We start from the raw sequence: 12,453 nt of genomic DNA, 5'->3' as shown, positions 1-12,453 counted from the left end.
TCATTATTTTTGTTAAGGCTATTAAGAGATACGGAATTAGAATTTGAATTAGGAAACATATCATCCCTGATCTCATTAAATGGGTCGGACAAACTCGGAAGGATATAGGGTTTATTCCTGATCGGATGTGCTTTCCATTTAATCTCTTGCGGTTTAGTATGTAACTACAGAACCTCATTAAAAATTCCACGGGGATATTTATTTTCAGTAATTAATAATACGACTGTAAGTATTGTATTTCATGCAGTTAATATCAAACACACCTTTCAATGAAGCGCTATTGCTCTGTTTGCAAACATTAATTGGAAATTCACACGCTCTCAAATTCGTGCCTAGAGCGAGAAGCTTCCAACAGGCGGAGGGTGTCCCTGCAGACTCCTCCATTGAGGGCACATCGGGGTGGGAGGGGACAGCCCTGAAAATAATGTCGCACTGTCGAGCTCATTCTCCATTGTCCGAATACAATAGTGGGTTTTGCACAGTACGTCCGAGAAGTTGCATTGTCTTTTGAGTGACAGTGGCTGCGCTATGGAACGTTGCCCGGGCCGCGCGCAGAGGTGGAACGCTCCAGCCCCGGGAGTGTGTGTGTGTGTGGGGTGGGGGAGGAGCTGGTGTCGGCGCTGGGCTGGGCTGGGGCGTTGTGCGGCTGCGCGTCCTCTGGGGACCTGTCAGTCAGAGACCTCGGCAGCGAGCCGGGTTGGTGAAGCAAGCGGCCGCTTTGCTGAGACTGAACCCCCTGCCGTCCTTTACTGCACGGAGTTTCAGTTCCGCGTTGCGATGCACTGACTTATTCCGGGAAGATGCCGCCGGTTCGAAAGACAGTGGCAGAGCTCCGCTCTCGAGCGGAAGGTAAGAGGGACTCTTTGCCCCCCAGACCACCCAGCAGAGGGTTTAATCACACCTGTCCATATGTGACCTCCCGGACACCCTTACACTCCGCAGTGTTCAAACTTCGCTGCCATTTCTCGTATTGAAATATCGCCAAGATTTCAAGGAAGCCCAGTTGAAACGCTTTGCGGCTTCCTTTTTTTTAAAAAAAAATAGCTTTCATCAATTCACACTGGCAAAGTAATAGCTGAAAGGAAATCTGTCAGGTTTTGCTGCACCTTATTTTGGAGCCAATATCATTGTAGGTTGGATTGAATCAGCCCCGCAGTAAATCTGCGAACTGAGGCACAATTTTGCTTCAGTCTAGAATTAATCCCCTTGTATTTTCATTTTTTTGGTTCAGGGAACCCCTTATGATAAGAGTCGCACCGTGGAAATTAATAACGCCGACCCGAGCTGCTGAAGCCCCACTGCATCAGTTGACTTTATTGCTAGTTCTTTCTCGGCTCTCAATTGCGGGGATCTACACAAGCTGAAGTTTTTTAAAAATGTTTTTCATTGACAACAGTGATTAACATGTTAAAGTGTAACTCAGCATTATAAATGGGGCACCGTTTGTGAATAAACTGTGCAGACACTGAAGTAAATTATCTTGGGCTGAGGGGGCGAGCCGAACATTTGGCTGACGTGTTTATTATTTTTAAAGTAGCTGTTTCTGTACATAATTTTCATTATTACTGATGTGCAAGGCAGTCCAATGTAAAACTAAAAACGGTGAGCTTATGGTTTTGCAGCTAATTGACTAATGAAGTACGGAAGCTACTCAGTTCCTTTCACTGTTCAGAGGACTGAATGTACCAAATGGCTTGATTTGTACACATGATGATCCCAATACATTATGGATTTGAATGTCTCAAGAATGTCTCAATCTGGACTGATCCAGATTGGTAATTTAAAATTGAGTGTAACACTGTGTACTGCAATACAGAGAAAAGAAACTTGTCAAAATGTCAATGTAACATCTGTTTGAAACGCATGCACAATCTGAAGCCAACATGTTTACTCAGTAAATTACATGTATTATATTGGGAGTAGAGGCGCACTGTCAAGACAATGAATTGTGAAACTAGCAAGCAGGGTGCTGTTCATTCAATTTTAGAAAATGACTTAATGGTGGAGATTCTGCAACAGTTTGAAAATAAACGTGATCCTCAATTTTGTAATTCTAATAATTAACTTGAAAGGAATTACTGCTGTCAATAACTTTTATGTTGTTCAACACTTGTATCTGCATCTTGTGCTGTCATAGGGACTTTTGGAAATCTTTTTATTGGACAGAATACTGCCTGAAAATATATTGGTGAATTAGTTATGATGCCCTATTCTATGGCCAAATCCATCTTTTCCATTATGGGCTGATACCCAACAACGTGATTAGAATGGCACCAGAAGAGCTCTTTGTACTGAAGTGAAATATCTTTGGTATGTGAGGAACATGACAGGCATTGTAATGCACCTCATTCTGTACCAATCCAAAATATTTTCATACTGTATGACAGCATTTCAAATGCTTACTTTTTTTTACAAATTTCTTATGCATTGCAAAATTAGGAACACAATTTGACAAAATGAACAAACTGTGATTTCATAAGTATTTAAATGTTTGCAAAGGGGAAAATGCACAGCAATGACTAGCACCTTTTTAGGAATGTGATTCAGGCCTATTGCTGTGAAGAATAGAAGACAGAGTTAATTGTGTGCTGAAACAGGGTGCCCTAGTTACAAACATTTCTTTGCGCTAACATTCCTAACTTGACAATGAAGAATACCAACAGGCATTCATTGATTCATTGATTTCTTTTTAATTGGCCTTAAGATATGAACATCGATGGCAGGGCCAGCATTTACTGTCCATCTGCAATAGCCCTTGAAAATTGTCCTTAACTATAATTTGTTCTGAAGTGTATCTAGACTTTAATATGGGAGTTCTGGTTCATAGTCTGTGTTCGCATAGTCTGTATTGACATGTTTCACTATGACAAGCTTCATCCTATTTTGTAGAGTTCTATTTCTGTGCAGTATAAGACCAATATCTACTTTCACTTTTATGAAAGTACAGGCAGTATAATGTTTGACAAATAAGCTTTTTTGTGGTTTGATGAAATGAATAAGTGAAATGTCAGCAGGATGTTGCAGAAGCATGCTCTGTAAATTTTTCTTCTGTAAATTGAAGGTGGAACATCTGTTCATGGCACTTAGATCTTAAGCTGGTTTTAAACATAAATCAAAAAGTAACAAGCTGAAGATTGCATTTCTTTTAGATTAGATTCGCTACAGTGTAGAAACAGGCCATTTGGCCGAACAAGTCCACATGCACCCTCTGAAGCGTAACCCACCTAGACCCATTTCCGTCTGACTAATGCACCTAACACTATGGACAGTTTAGCATGGCCAATTCACCTGACCTGTACATCCTTTGGACTGTGGGAGGAAACTGGAGAACCCAGAGGAAATTCATGCAGACATGGGGAGGATGTGTTTCTGTCAGAGTTTTCATTGTAGCAGTAATATTGTCCAAAATTAATCAATGCATTTGAATTTTTTTAAACAAATTTATTTCTTGCATGTGCAGATGAATTTTCTCTGCTTCTTCCATCATAATGTTTTAAAAATGACAAGACCAAAGCCTATGTCTTTGGTGCTGGCCACAAAGCTCATCCCTTTCCCTAGCAGCTGAATAAGGGTGAATCAACTGGTCACAACTCTGGTGTCATGTTTTAGCTTGCTACTATGCATGATCACTATGACATAATCCAGTTTAGTAACATTGCTCTATTGTGCCTTTTATCCCAGCTCATCTCTTGTTCAAACTTTTCTGTGCCTTTGTAAACTCAGGAATTGACTATCCCAAGACACTACCTCACCTCATTTTCTACCCTGTATCAATTTAAGATCATCCAAAACCCAATTGCTCATGTACTTTCTTACACCAAGTTCACTATTATTAGTCCTGTGCTCACTGACCTTGTGGACTTCCAGTTAGGCAATGTCTTGATTTTAAAATTCTGTCTTTTTTCAAATCCCTCCTTTGTTCTTCCCAATTTCAATAATCTCCACCAGACCCACAACCCTCCCATATTTGTGCCACCTACACTGTGCCACTTACACTGAAAGACTGAAGTGACTGGGCTTGTATACCCTTGAGTTTAGAAGGCTGAGAGGGGATCTGATTGAGACATATAAGATTATGAAAGGATTGGACACTCTGGCAGCAGGAAATATGTTTCCGCTGATGGGTGAGTGCCGAACCAGAGGACAAAGCTTAAAAATATGGGGTAGACCATTTAGGACAGAGATGAGGAGAAACTTCTTCACCCAGAGAGTGGTGGCTGTGTGGAATGCTCTGTCCCAGGGGGCAGTGGAGGCCCAGTCTCTGGATTCATTTAAGAAAGAGTTGGATAGAGCTCTCAAGGATAGTGGAATCAAGGGTTATGGAGATCAGGCAGGAACAGGATACTGATTAAGGATGATCAGCCATGATCATATTGAATGGCGGTGCAGGCTCAAAGGGCAGAATGGCCTACTCCTGCACCTATTGTCTATTGTCTAATTCTGTCTTATTTGTGTTTTCTGCTTTTAATTGCATCTTAATTGGTAGTCAGTTCTTTGATTGTCTGGAACTCTGCTCTGGAATTCCCTCCCTAAAGCTCTTCATCTTTCCATCTTGCTTTGGTGCATTGTTGATATGGTTTGCCAGTTCTTACGATGCAAGTCCTATATATCTGGCATCTCACCAGCACTGAAATTCATAACCAAATTACTCATTTGTGTGGGAGGCAAAACATCATCTTGGCTTGATGGCTCTTTAAACTCACCTTTATGTCCATCTTGTTGATGAAGCTATTTATTTCTATGTCCTGATGTCCCCATTATGTGGTGTCACGTGTTGTTTTATAGTGTCACTGTGAAGCACTTGTGGGCATTCTATTATGTTAAAGACATGGTGTAAGTGCAAGCTTTAATTGTTGGGAGTTTGGTGGTAACCTTGTTAATATGGGCAATAGATGATGGAACCAAAGTGGCTCCCAGAAACTTTACCTTGTTTTGGCTACATTTGAGTCATTATTTCTAGTAGCAATTAATGATGGCTTCTCATCCATGAGGCATAGAAAGTTGTACAGTAACGGAAGTTGCCTAATGGTTATCATGAGAGAATAAATTATTTCTTACAATTTTGCAAGTATTGTTTATGTTTCAAGGTTAATTTTTAAAATTTACAATACATTACAATGGCCCAGGATTTTTGATTGGGAATAATTTGCTGCAATGGAGTAGATTTGATTGTGTCAGAACCACAGAGAAAACCTTTCTGCTGACTCCAAGGGAATTACCCAGGTAATTGACATTTAAACATTGCTAAAAAGAGGCAATTTGTTGAAATTTTTATTCTTGCTCATTTTAGCTGGAATGCAAGTAACAGTATGTTTTGTTTGTGCACTGAATAGCGGTGCATTTTTGAAAATTTGAAGACGTGAAGAAGGTAAATGCTGTTACTCTGCAGCAAATCCACAGGAGATACTTCTCCGCCAAAACAGGCTATTTCTGTCAAGCCAAGAAAATGTTTTGCCTACCACACAAATGCGTAATTTGATTGAGTTTCAGTGCTGTCATGATGCCAGGTATCTAGAACTTGCATCCCAACAATTGGCAGAGCATATCAACAAATGCCCTGTTAACCATTTGCAGCAGGAAGTCTGCCAATTGTGCTCAACCAACCCATGCTTGCCAGCTTCAGAGAGGTATCCCCATTAGAAGTGTTTTTGTTATCAGAAATAACTTATTAAATAATCCAGACTGTGCTACTAGTTTCTCTGGAAACCAATCTAAGATCATCAGTCGGGCTTTCAGGGTGATGCATTCATGTGCTTGAGAAGCTACACATAAATATGCAGCACCCTCTTTTACGTAGATGAATGCGGTGCATGTTTATTGCACTATTTTCTGAAAAAGGGGGTCATGAAGCCACAAATCTCTGTAATATCCCTGGAAACACTTAACCATCAGAATTTATCTGACTGATCTGAGAAGTAAGATTGACAGTTAACTGTTCTTGTTACATCTCCAAGGTAATCATGGCCTGATTAATCAGCACACTTTCCATGCTGTATAAACTAATCTCCTATTTCCATGTCTGTTGCTTGTATTTTGATTCTGATGAATGCAAAACGAAGGCCTTCAATTCTTGTCTTTTTTTTAAGCAATGTTTAAGTTCTATATTACCAAGTAATATTCCCTTGGAGACAATTGCCTGGCATCTGGAACCCTCCAAAACCGTTCATAATCCGGAGTTTGAGCCACTGATTTTGTAGGGTTCTGACTTCCTTAAGGTTAATAGTTACCCAGGAAAGGTTAGAGAGTTAAAACCTACAAGGTTTAAATCAGGAGTGTGATGGAATATTCAATGCTTGACAGCTGTAATCAAGCAATTTCCTATTCAGGCTGGAGAAGCTCACTTGATTCACATTTAAATATCTACCTCTCTATTGTTGGCTATTCTCACCACAATATATGCAATCTTCAGAATACTGAATCATCAAAATTACTTAACAGCACTTCCTTCCCTGTGACCTCTACAATTGAGGGCAAAAACAGCAATGTCAGAGGAACACAGTCACCTCCAAATTCCCCTGTAAATCATGTATGTCCTTAATTTGGACACATGTTGCATTACTTTTGCTAGAGCCTTTTCTTTTGTATCTCCTGCTGAACACTGTCATTGAAAGACTGTAAATAGAACATAGAAGAATACAGCGCAGTGCAGGCCCTTTGGCCCTCGATGTTGCGCCGATCCAAGCCCCTAACCTACACTAGCCCACTATCTTCCATATGCCTATCCAATGCCTGTTTAAATGCCCATAAAGAGGGAGAGTCCACCACTGCTACTGGCAGGGCATTCCATGAACTCACGACTCGCTGAGTAAAGAACCTACCCCTAACATCTGTCCTATACCTACCACCCCTCAATTTAAAGCTATGCCCCTCGTAATAGCTGACTCCATATGTGGAAAAAGGTTCTCATGGTCAACCCTATCTAAACCCCTAATCATCTTGTACACCTCTATCAAGTCACCCCTAAACCTTCTTTTCTCCAATGAAAACAGCCCCAAGTGCCTCAGCCTTTCCTCATACGATCTTCCTACCATACCAGGCAACATCCTGGTAAACCTCCTCTGCACCCGTTCCAGTGCCTCCACATCCTTCCTATAGTATGGCGATCAAAACTGCACACAGTACTCCAGATGCGGCCGCACCAGAGTCTTATACAACTGCAACATGACCTAAGGACTCCAGAACTCAATTCTTCTACCAATAAAAGTAAATGTAAGCACTACAGTTGTTAAGGAAGGAAGACATGCATCACTTTCCAGGGAGCTGGGCATGTGAATTACAGTAGCCTTGGAGACATTGTCCTGAGAAGAAAAAGTTAAAAGAAAAAAAAAGTCTTTCACTTTCCTGGTAGTATGCTTCTTACCCTGTAAGTTCATATCTTCAGCTTTTGCCATGGATGAGGTGAATTCCTTGTCTGTACTTGACCTTTTGCTGATATTTTCTTCTTGGAGGATTCACCAACCACTTGTTGGCTGCAGTTTCATGTAGTAGTAAATTAGTTGGTCACGGAATATTTAACCATCTAAACTAGCTTGTCAACACTTGTTTCTACAAATTAGTTGTTTACAATTTGCTTTTCAATTAGTAAGCGGAGACAAATTCAGTCATGACTTTGTTGAGAGCTAGTTGAGAGCTACATCAGTATCTGAAAATAGAAAATGTACAGGATTGGGGGAAGGCACAGGGGAGTGGCATTAAATGAAAGCTCTTTCAGACAGCCTATACCGATATGACTGATCGAAGGCCTCTTTTTGTGCTGTTACCATTATATAACTCTGTGTCGTGCACCTTTGCCTTAAATTGAGTAGGATATAAGGAGAAGAATTTATGTGGTGAGCATGTTGCCTTCTTACAGACCTTACTGTGCCTTGAATTACTTGCTGCCTATCCTGCAGCAGAGTTTCTGCTGTTTGCTTCTTACCCAATTCCACTGATGCAATGAATATATTGATGAGAATAATGAATATGCGTATTGCTGGAGCTGTAAGGTACTGAACTGCCAGACTATCTGTCTATTTCCCTCACTCCTTGATTCGTTCAAAATTACCATGGGGATGTATGGCAACACCCCCAGATCAAAACAAAGGGCTTTAAGATGATGTTCTGTGTTCCATCTCACTGTGGTGCATTACATAGTGAAGTATTTGGACTTTGTTACCAAAGTGAAAATTTATCATTTGTATTTAGTTTGAATGTCTGTGCATAGAAGACCGAGAACAAAGTGGATTTTGTTCACTCTAATGTCGCCAAACTTGTACGGAATAAACAATTTCAGTACAATTTTCCTTTTGTCTGAATTAGATTATGTTTGATTATCTAATCATCAAACCTTTAGGTATATGTAATTTTTATTGCTGATTTTAAATTTACCTTAGTAAATTGTGTTGTACTAGTAATGTCCTGACCTCTGAACCAAGAGGTCCAAGTTCAAGTCTCACCTGCTCTAGACTTGTGTCATAACATTTCTGATCAGATTGATTTGAAAAAACAAATCTAATTTGTTTGGAAAGTTGCAAATTTATAGGTTATTTTGGCGAGAATGAGAAACAAGATAATTGCAGATATGTTAGTTCCCGATCAATTGTAAGGCAGACAGTGACTTATTTAAGTCACAGGATATACACTTAATGGTAAGGTCCTAGAAAGTGTTGCTGAACAAAGAGACCTTGGAGTGCAGGTTCATAGCTCCTTGAAAGTGGAATCACAGGTGAATAGGAAAGTGAAGAAGGCATTTGGTATGCTTTCCTTAATTGGTCAGAGCATTGAGTACAGGAGTTGGGAGGTCATGTTGGGCTGTACAAGACACTGGTTAGGCCACTTTTGGAATATTGTGTGCAATTCTGGTCTCCTTCCTATCAGAAGGATGTTGCAAAACTTGAAAGGGTTCAGAAAAGATTTACAAGGATGTTGTCAGGGTTGGAGGACTTGAGCTGTAGGGAGAGGTTGAATAGGCTGGGGCTGTTTTCCCTGGAGCATCGAAGGCTGAGAGGTGACCTTATAGAGGTTTACAAAATTATGAGGGGCATGGATAGGATAAATAGATGAAGTCTCTTTACTGGGATGGGGGAGTCCAGAACCAGAGGGCATAGATTTAGGGTGAGAGGGGAAAGATATAAAAGAGACCTAACGGGCAACTTTTTCACGCAGAGGGTGGTACGTGTATGGAATGAGCTGCCGGAGGCTAGTGTGATTGCAACATTTAAAAGGCATCTGGATGGGTATATGAATAGGAAGGGTTTGGAGGGATATAGGCTGAGTACTGGTAGGTGAGACTAGATTGGGTTGGGATATCTGGTTGGCATGGACGAGTTGGATCGAAGGGTCTGTTTCAGTGCTGGACATCTCTGACTCTATTTGGGCATCTCTGGAAACACCAGCATTTATTGCCCAACCCTAATATCCATTTGAGGTGATGGTGATTCATCATCTTAAGTGCAACTGAGTGGCTCTCTTGGTCATTTCAGAGAGCAGGTAAGAGTCGGCCAAGCTGGGGCGGCATGGTGGCTCAGTGGTTAGCACTACTGTCTCACAGTGCCAGGGACCTGGGTTCAATTTCTGCATTCGATTTCGGTGACTGTCTGTCTGTGTGGAGTTTGCACATTCTCCCCATGTTTGCATGGGTTTCCTCCAGGTGCTCCGGCTTCCTCCCACAATCCAAAGGTGTGCACGTTAGGTGAATTTGCCATGCTAAATTGCCCATAGTATTCAGGGGTGTGTTGAATAGATGCATTAGTCAGGGTTAAATGTAGAGTAATAGGGCAAGGGTCTAGGTGGGTTACTCTTCGAAGGATCGAGTGGACTTTTTGCACTGGATCGCCTGTTTCCACACTGTAGGGATTCTATTCTATTGAAGCTGTTTATGGGGGCTGGAATCGCAATGAGTTCAGACCTGGTAAGGACAGCATGTTTCCTTCCCTAAGAGACATTGATGAGTTAAATGGATTATTGCAATAGATTTAGTTTTGTGGTCACTGTTCCTGATAGTAGCTTTTTATTTCATATATTCTTTCACTGATTGACTTCAAATTTCTAGGTTCCATGCTGGGATTGATTTTCTTATCTCTGGATCATAGTCAAGATCTTTAGATTATTAGTTTAATAACATAATCACAGTGGTACAGTGCTACCTGACAGATTTCTTGGACTCTCATGAAAGGATGTCATCATAGATTTTTGAAGGGGAGATCATAGTTGAATATTTGAATTGTGTTTAGTGAAGGTGCCAAATATGTTGGAGAGGGGTGTGTCTGTTTATGTGGATTGCAGGTGTTGTTCAACATGCACAAGAGTCCCACAAAAATGAAACCACATTGAATTGAAGGTAGGTTTGTGAATATGAGCTGTTAGGAATGGAGAAAAATGAGAGTAAAAGACTTAATTGACACATTATGACAAATGATCTGTACAGGAGCATCTTATATGTGATTGGCTTTGAAGGAATGGAAGTTCACACCATGCGTTCAGGTTTTTAGATTACACTGAAGCAGTGCATTAAAATATGTGAATGAGAGTAGGAAGTTGCAAAAACAATCTAGACAGGAGAAGTGAGTCAGCAAAGTTGTCAGATGGACATGAATAAAAAATTGTGAGGCCATCCACTTTAGATCTGAATAAGTGACTGAACTGTGGCGAAGCAAAGGTACCTGGATCTTGATGGACAGAAATCACGAAAAAAAACTATTTAGGGACAAAATTTAATCAAAGGGCAAAATGAATGTTGATCTTGATGTTGAGGGAGTTGTTGTACAAAAGTTAGGAAATGGTCCCATTTGCTGCATTGTATTCAGCATTAGACAACAGTCCTCAGAAAAGATATACTTGGCAACCATAAAGCAAATATTTACCAGAATAATACCATGCAAAACATGCAAAAAGAAATGCAAGTCATGAAGTTTAGAAATATTGCACCTAATTAATGTAAGAAGGAGCATAATTTCTGCAGAAATTAGATTAGATTAGATTAGATTACTTACAGTGTGGAAACAGGCCCTTCGGCCCAACAAGTCCACACCGCCCCGCCGAAGCGCAACCTACCCATACCCCTACATCTACCCCTTACCTAACACTATGGGCAATTTAGCATGGCCAATTCACCTGACCTGCACATCTTTGGACTGTGGGAGGAAACCGGAGCACCCGGAGGAAACCCACGCAGACACGGGGAGAATGTGCAAACTCCACACAGTCAGTCGCCTGAGGCGGGAATTGAACCCAGGTCTCTGGCGCTGTGAGGCAGCAGTGCTAACCACTGTGCCACCATCTTGATGAAATTATGATGCACCAATTACATTTTTGGGGAAACTCACTGGGATAGTGCACTGGAAATCACCTCTTGAAGTCAACGTAAGATTTAAAGATTTTACAAAGTTTTACAAAATTCTCCAACTTACCTATCTTTTTAGACACAGTTTGAGAAAGCAGGGACTGGGCTTCTTTCTTAACAAAAATGACTACATATAGCAAATAAATAGATTTTAACTACAGTTAATCAATTATAAACTGTCAATGTATAACTCTACTGGTTAAATTTCTAACATCCTTTTAAAATCCCCCCCATGTACACACATGAGGACAGACACAAGTAAAATAGGTGCTATGGGTGGAGGCAAAGACTGGGAAGGCAGTTCATAATCCCTGTCCACAGGGTTCACTTACTTAATTTTTTTGCACCTGTGTGCAGGTGGCAAAGGGCGACTCGTTCACATTTATGAAAGCTCTGACTTGTTGGTTAAAAGCCTCCAGTTAGAGTAGGTGATGAGGGAAATAAACTCAAGATTAGAGTAGTGCTGGAAAAGCCCAGCAGGTCAGGCAAAATCAGAGGAGCAGAAATATCAACATTTCGGGCAGGAACTCTTCATCAGGATTCCTGATGAAGGGCTCCTGCCTGAAATGTCCATTTTCCTGCTCCTTGGATGCTGCCTGACCTGCTGTACTTTTCCAGCAACACACTCTCGACTCTGATCTCCAATCTTCACTTTTGCCAAGGGAAATAAACTGGCTTTCCTCAGGTCTGAACTATTTCTTTACTACATCTTGTTCACACCCACAAGCACTTCAGATACCTAAGGGCCAATCACCTTGTAGTTGGCAAGTAGAAGGCCTTTGGCATTGAGAATTATCTGCCATTCCACAACATTAATCAGGCAATTTGTTACCAGCCAAATCTCCCTTTGTACACTTCAACAGTGTACCTATTTGCAGACACTCCTCCAAACAAATATTAGTGTAAATGGCACTTATAAGAAGTGTCAGTGACTTGCTTTTACAAAGTGTCATCCTTTCCACAAGCTTGCTTTTTTAAAATCAAACCTAAACCCATTTCAGTCCACAATCAAAAATAAAGAAATTTGGCCTTTGCAGTGAGCATTTACAAACCTATTTTGTAATAATCGAGCTATTATTATTTATTTCACCCTTTCACATTTCCCTTCTTTTGTTATTTCTGTTTCTCCTCCA

At 40.7% G+C, this 12,453-nt stretch overlaps 1 protein-coding gene across 2 annotated transcripts in view; it reads left to right on the top strand.

Moving 5' to 3' along the window:
• Positions 1-653: 653 nt before the first annotated feature.
• The window catches only part of atp8a1 (ATPase phospholipid transporting 8A1), a 355,098-nt gene continuing 343,298 nt past the window's right edge, over positions 654-12,453 (top strand). For both annotated transcript variants that reach the window (XM_072568277.1, XM_072568286.1), the window contains exon 1: positions 654-849. In XM_072568277.1, the coding sequence (XP_072424378.1) occupies positions 801-849 (49 nt within the window). In that variant the 5' untranslated portion in view covers positions 654-800. The remainder of the gene's footprint in view (positions 850-12,453) is intronic.

The sequence above is a fragment of the Chiloscyllium punctatum genome, chromosome 1 (genome assembly GCF_047496795.1).
Source record: "Chiloscyllium punctatum isolate Juve2018m chromosome 1, sChiPun1.3, whole genome shotgun sequence".
Lineage (NCBI taxonomy): Eukaryota > Metazoa > Chordata > Chondrichthyes > Orectolobiformes > Hemiscylliidae > Chiloscyllium > Chiloscyllium punctatum.
Note: the sequence above shows the minus strand (reverse complement) of the source record. Positions and strands in the feature narration are given on the sequence as shown.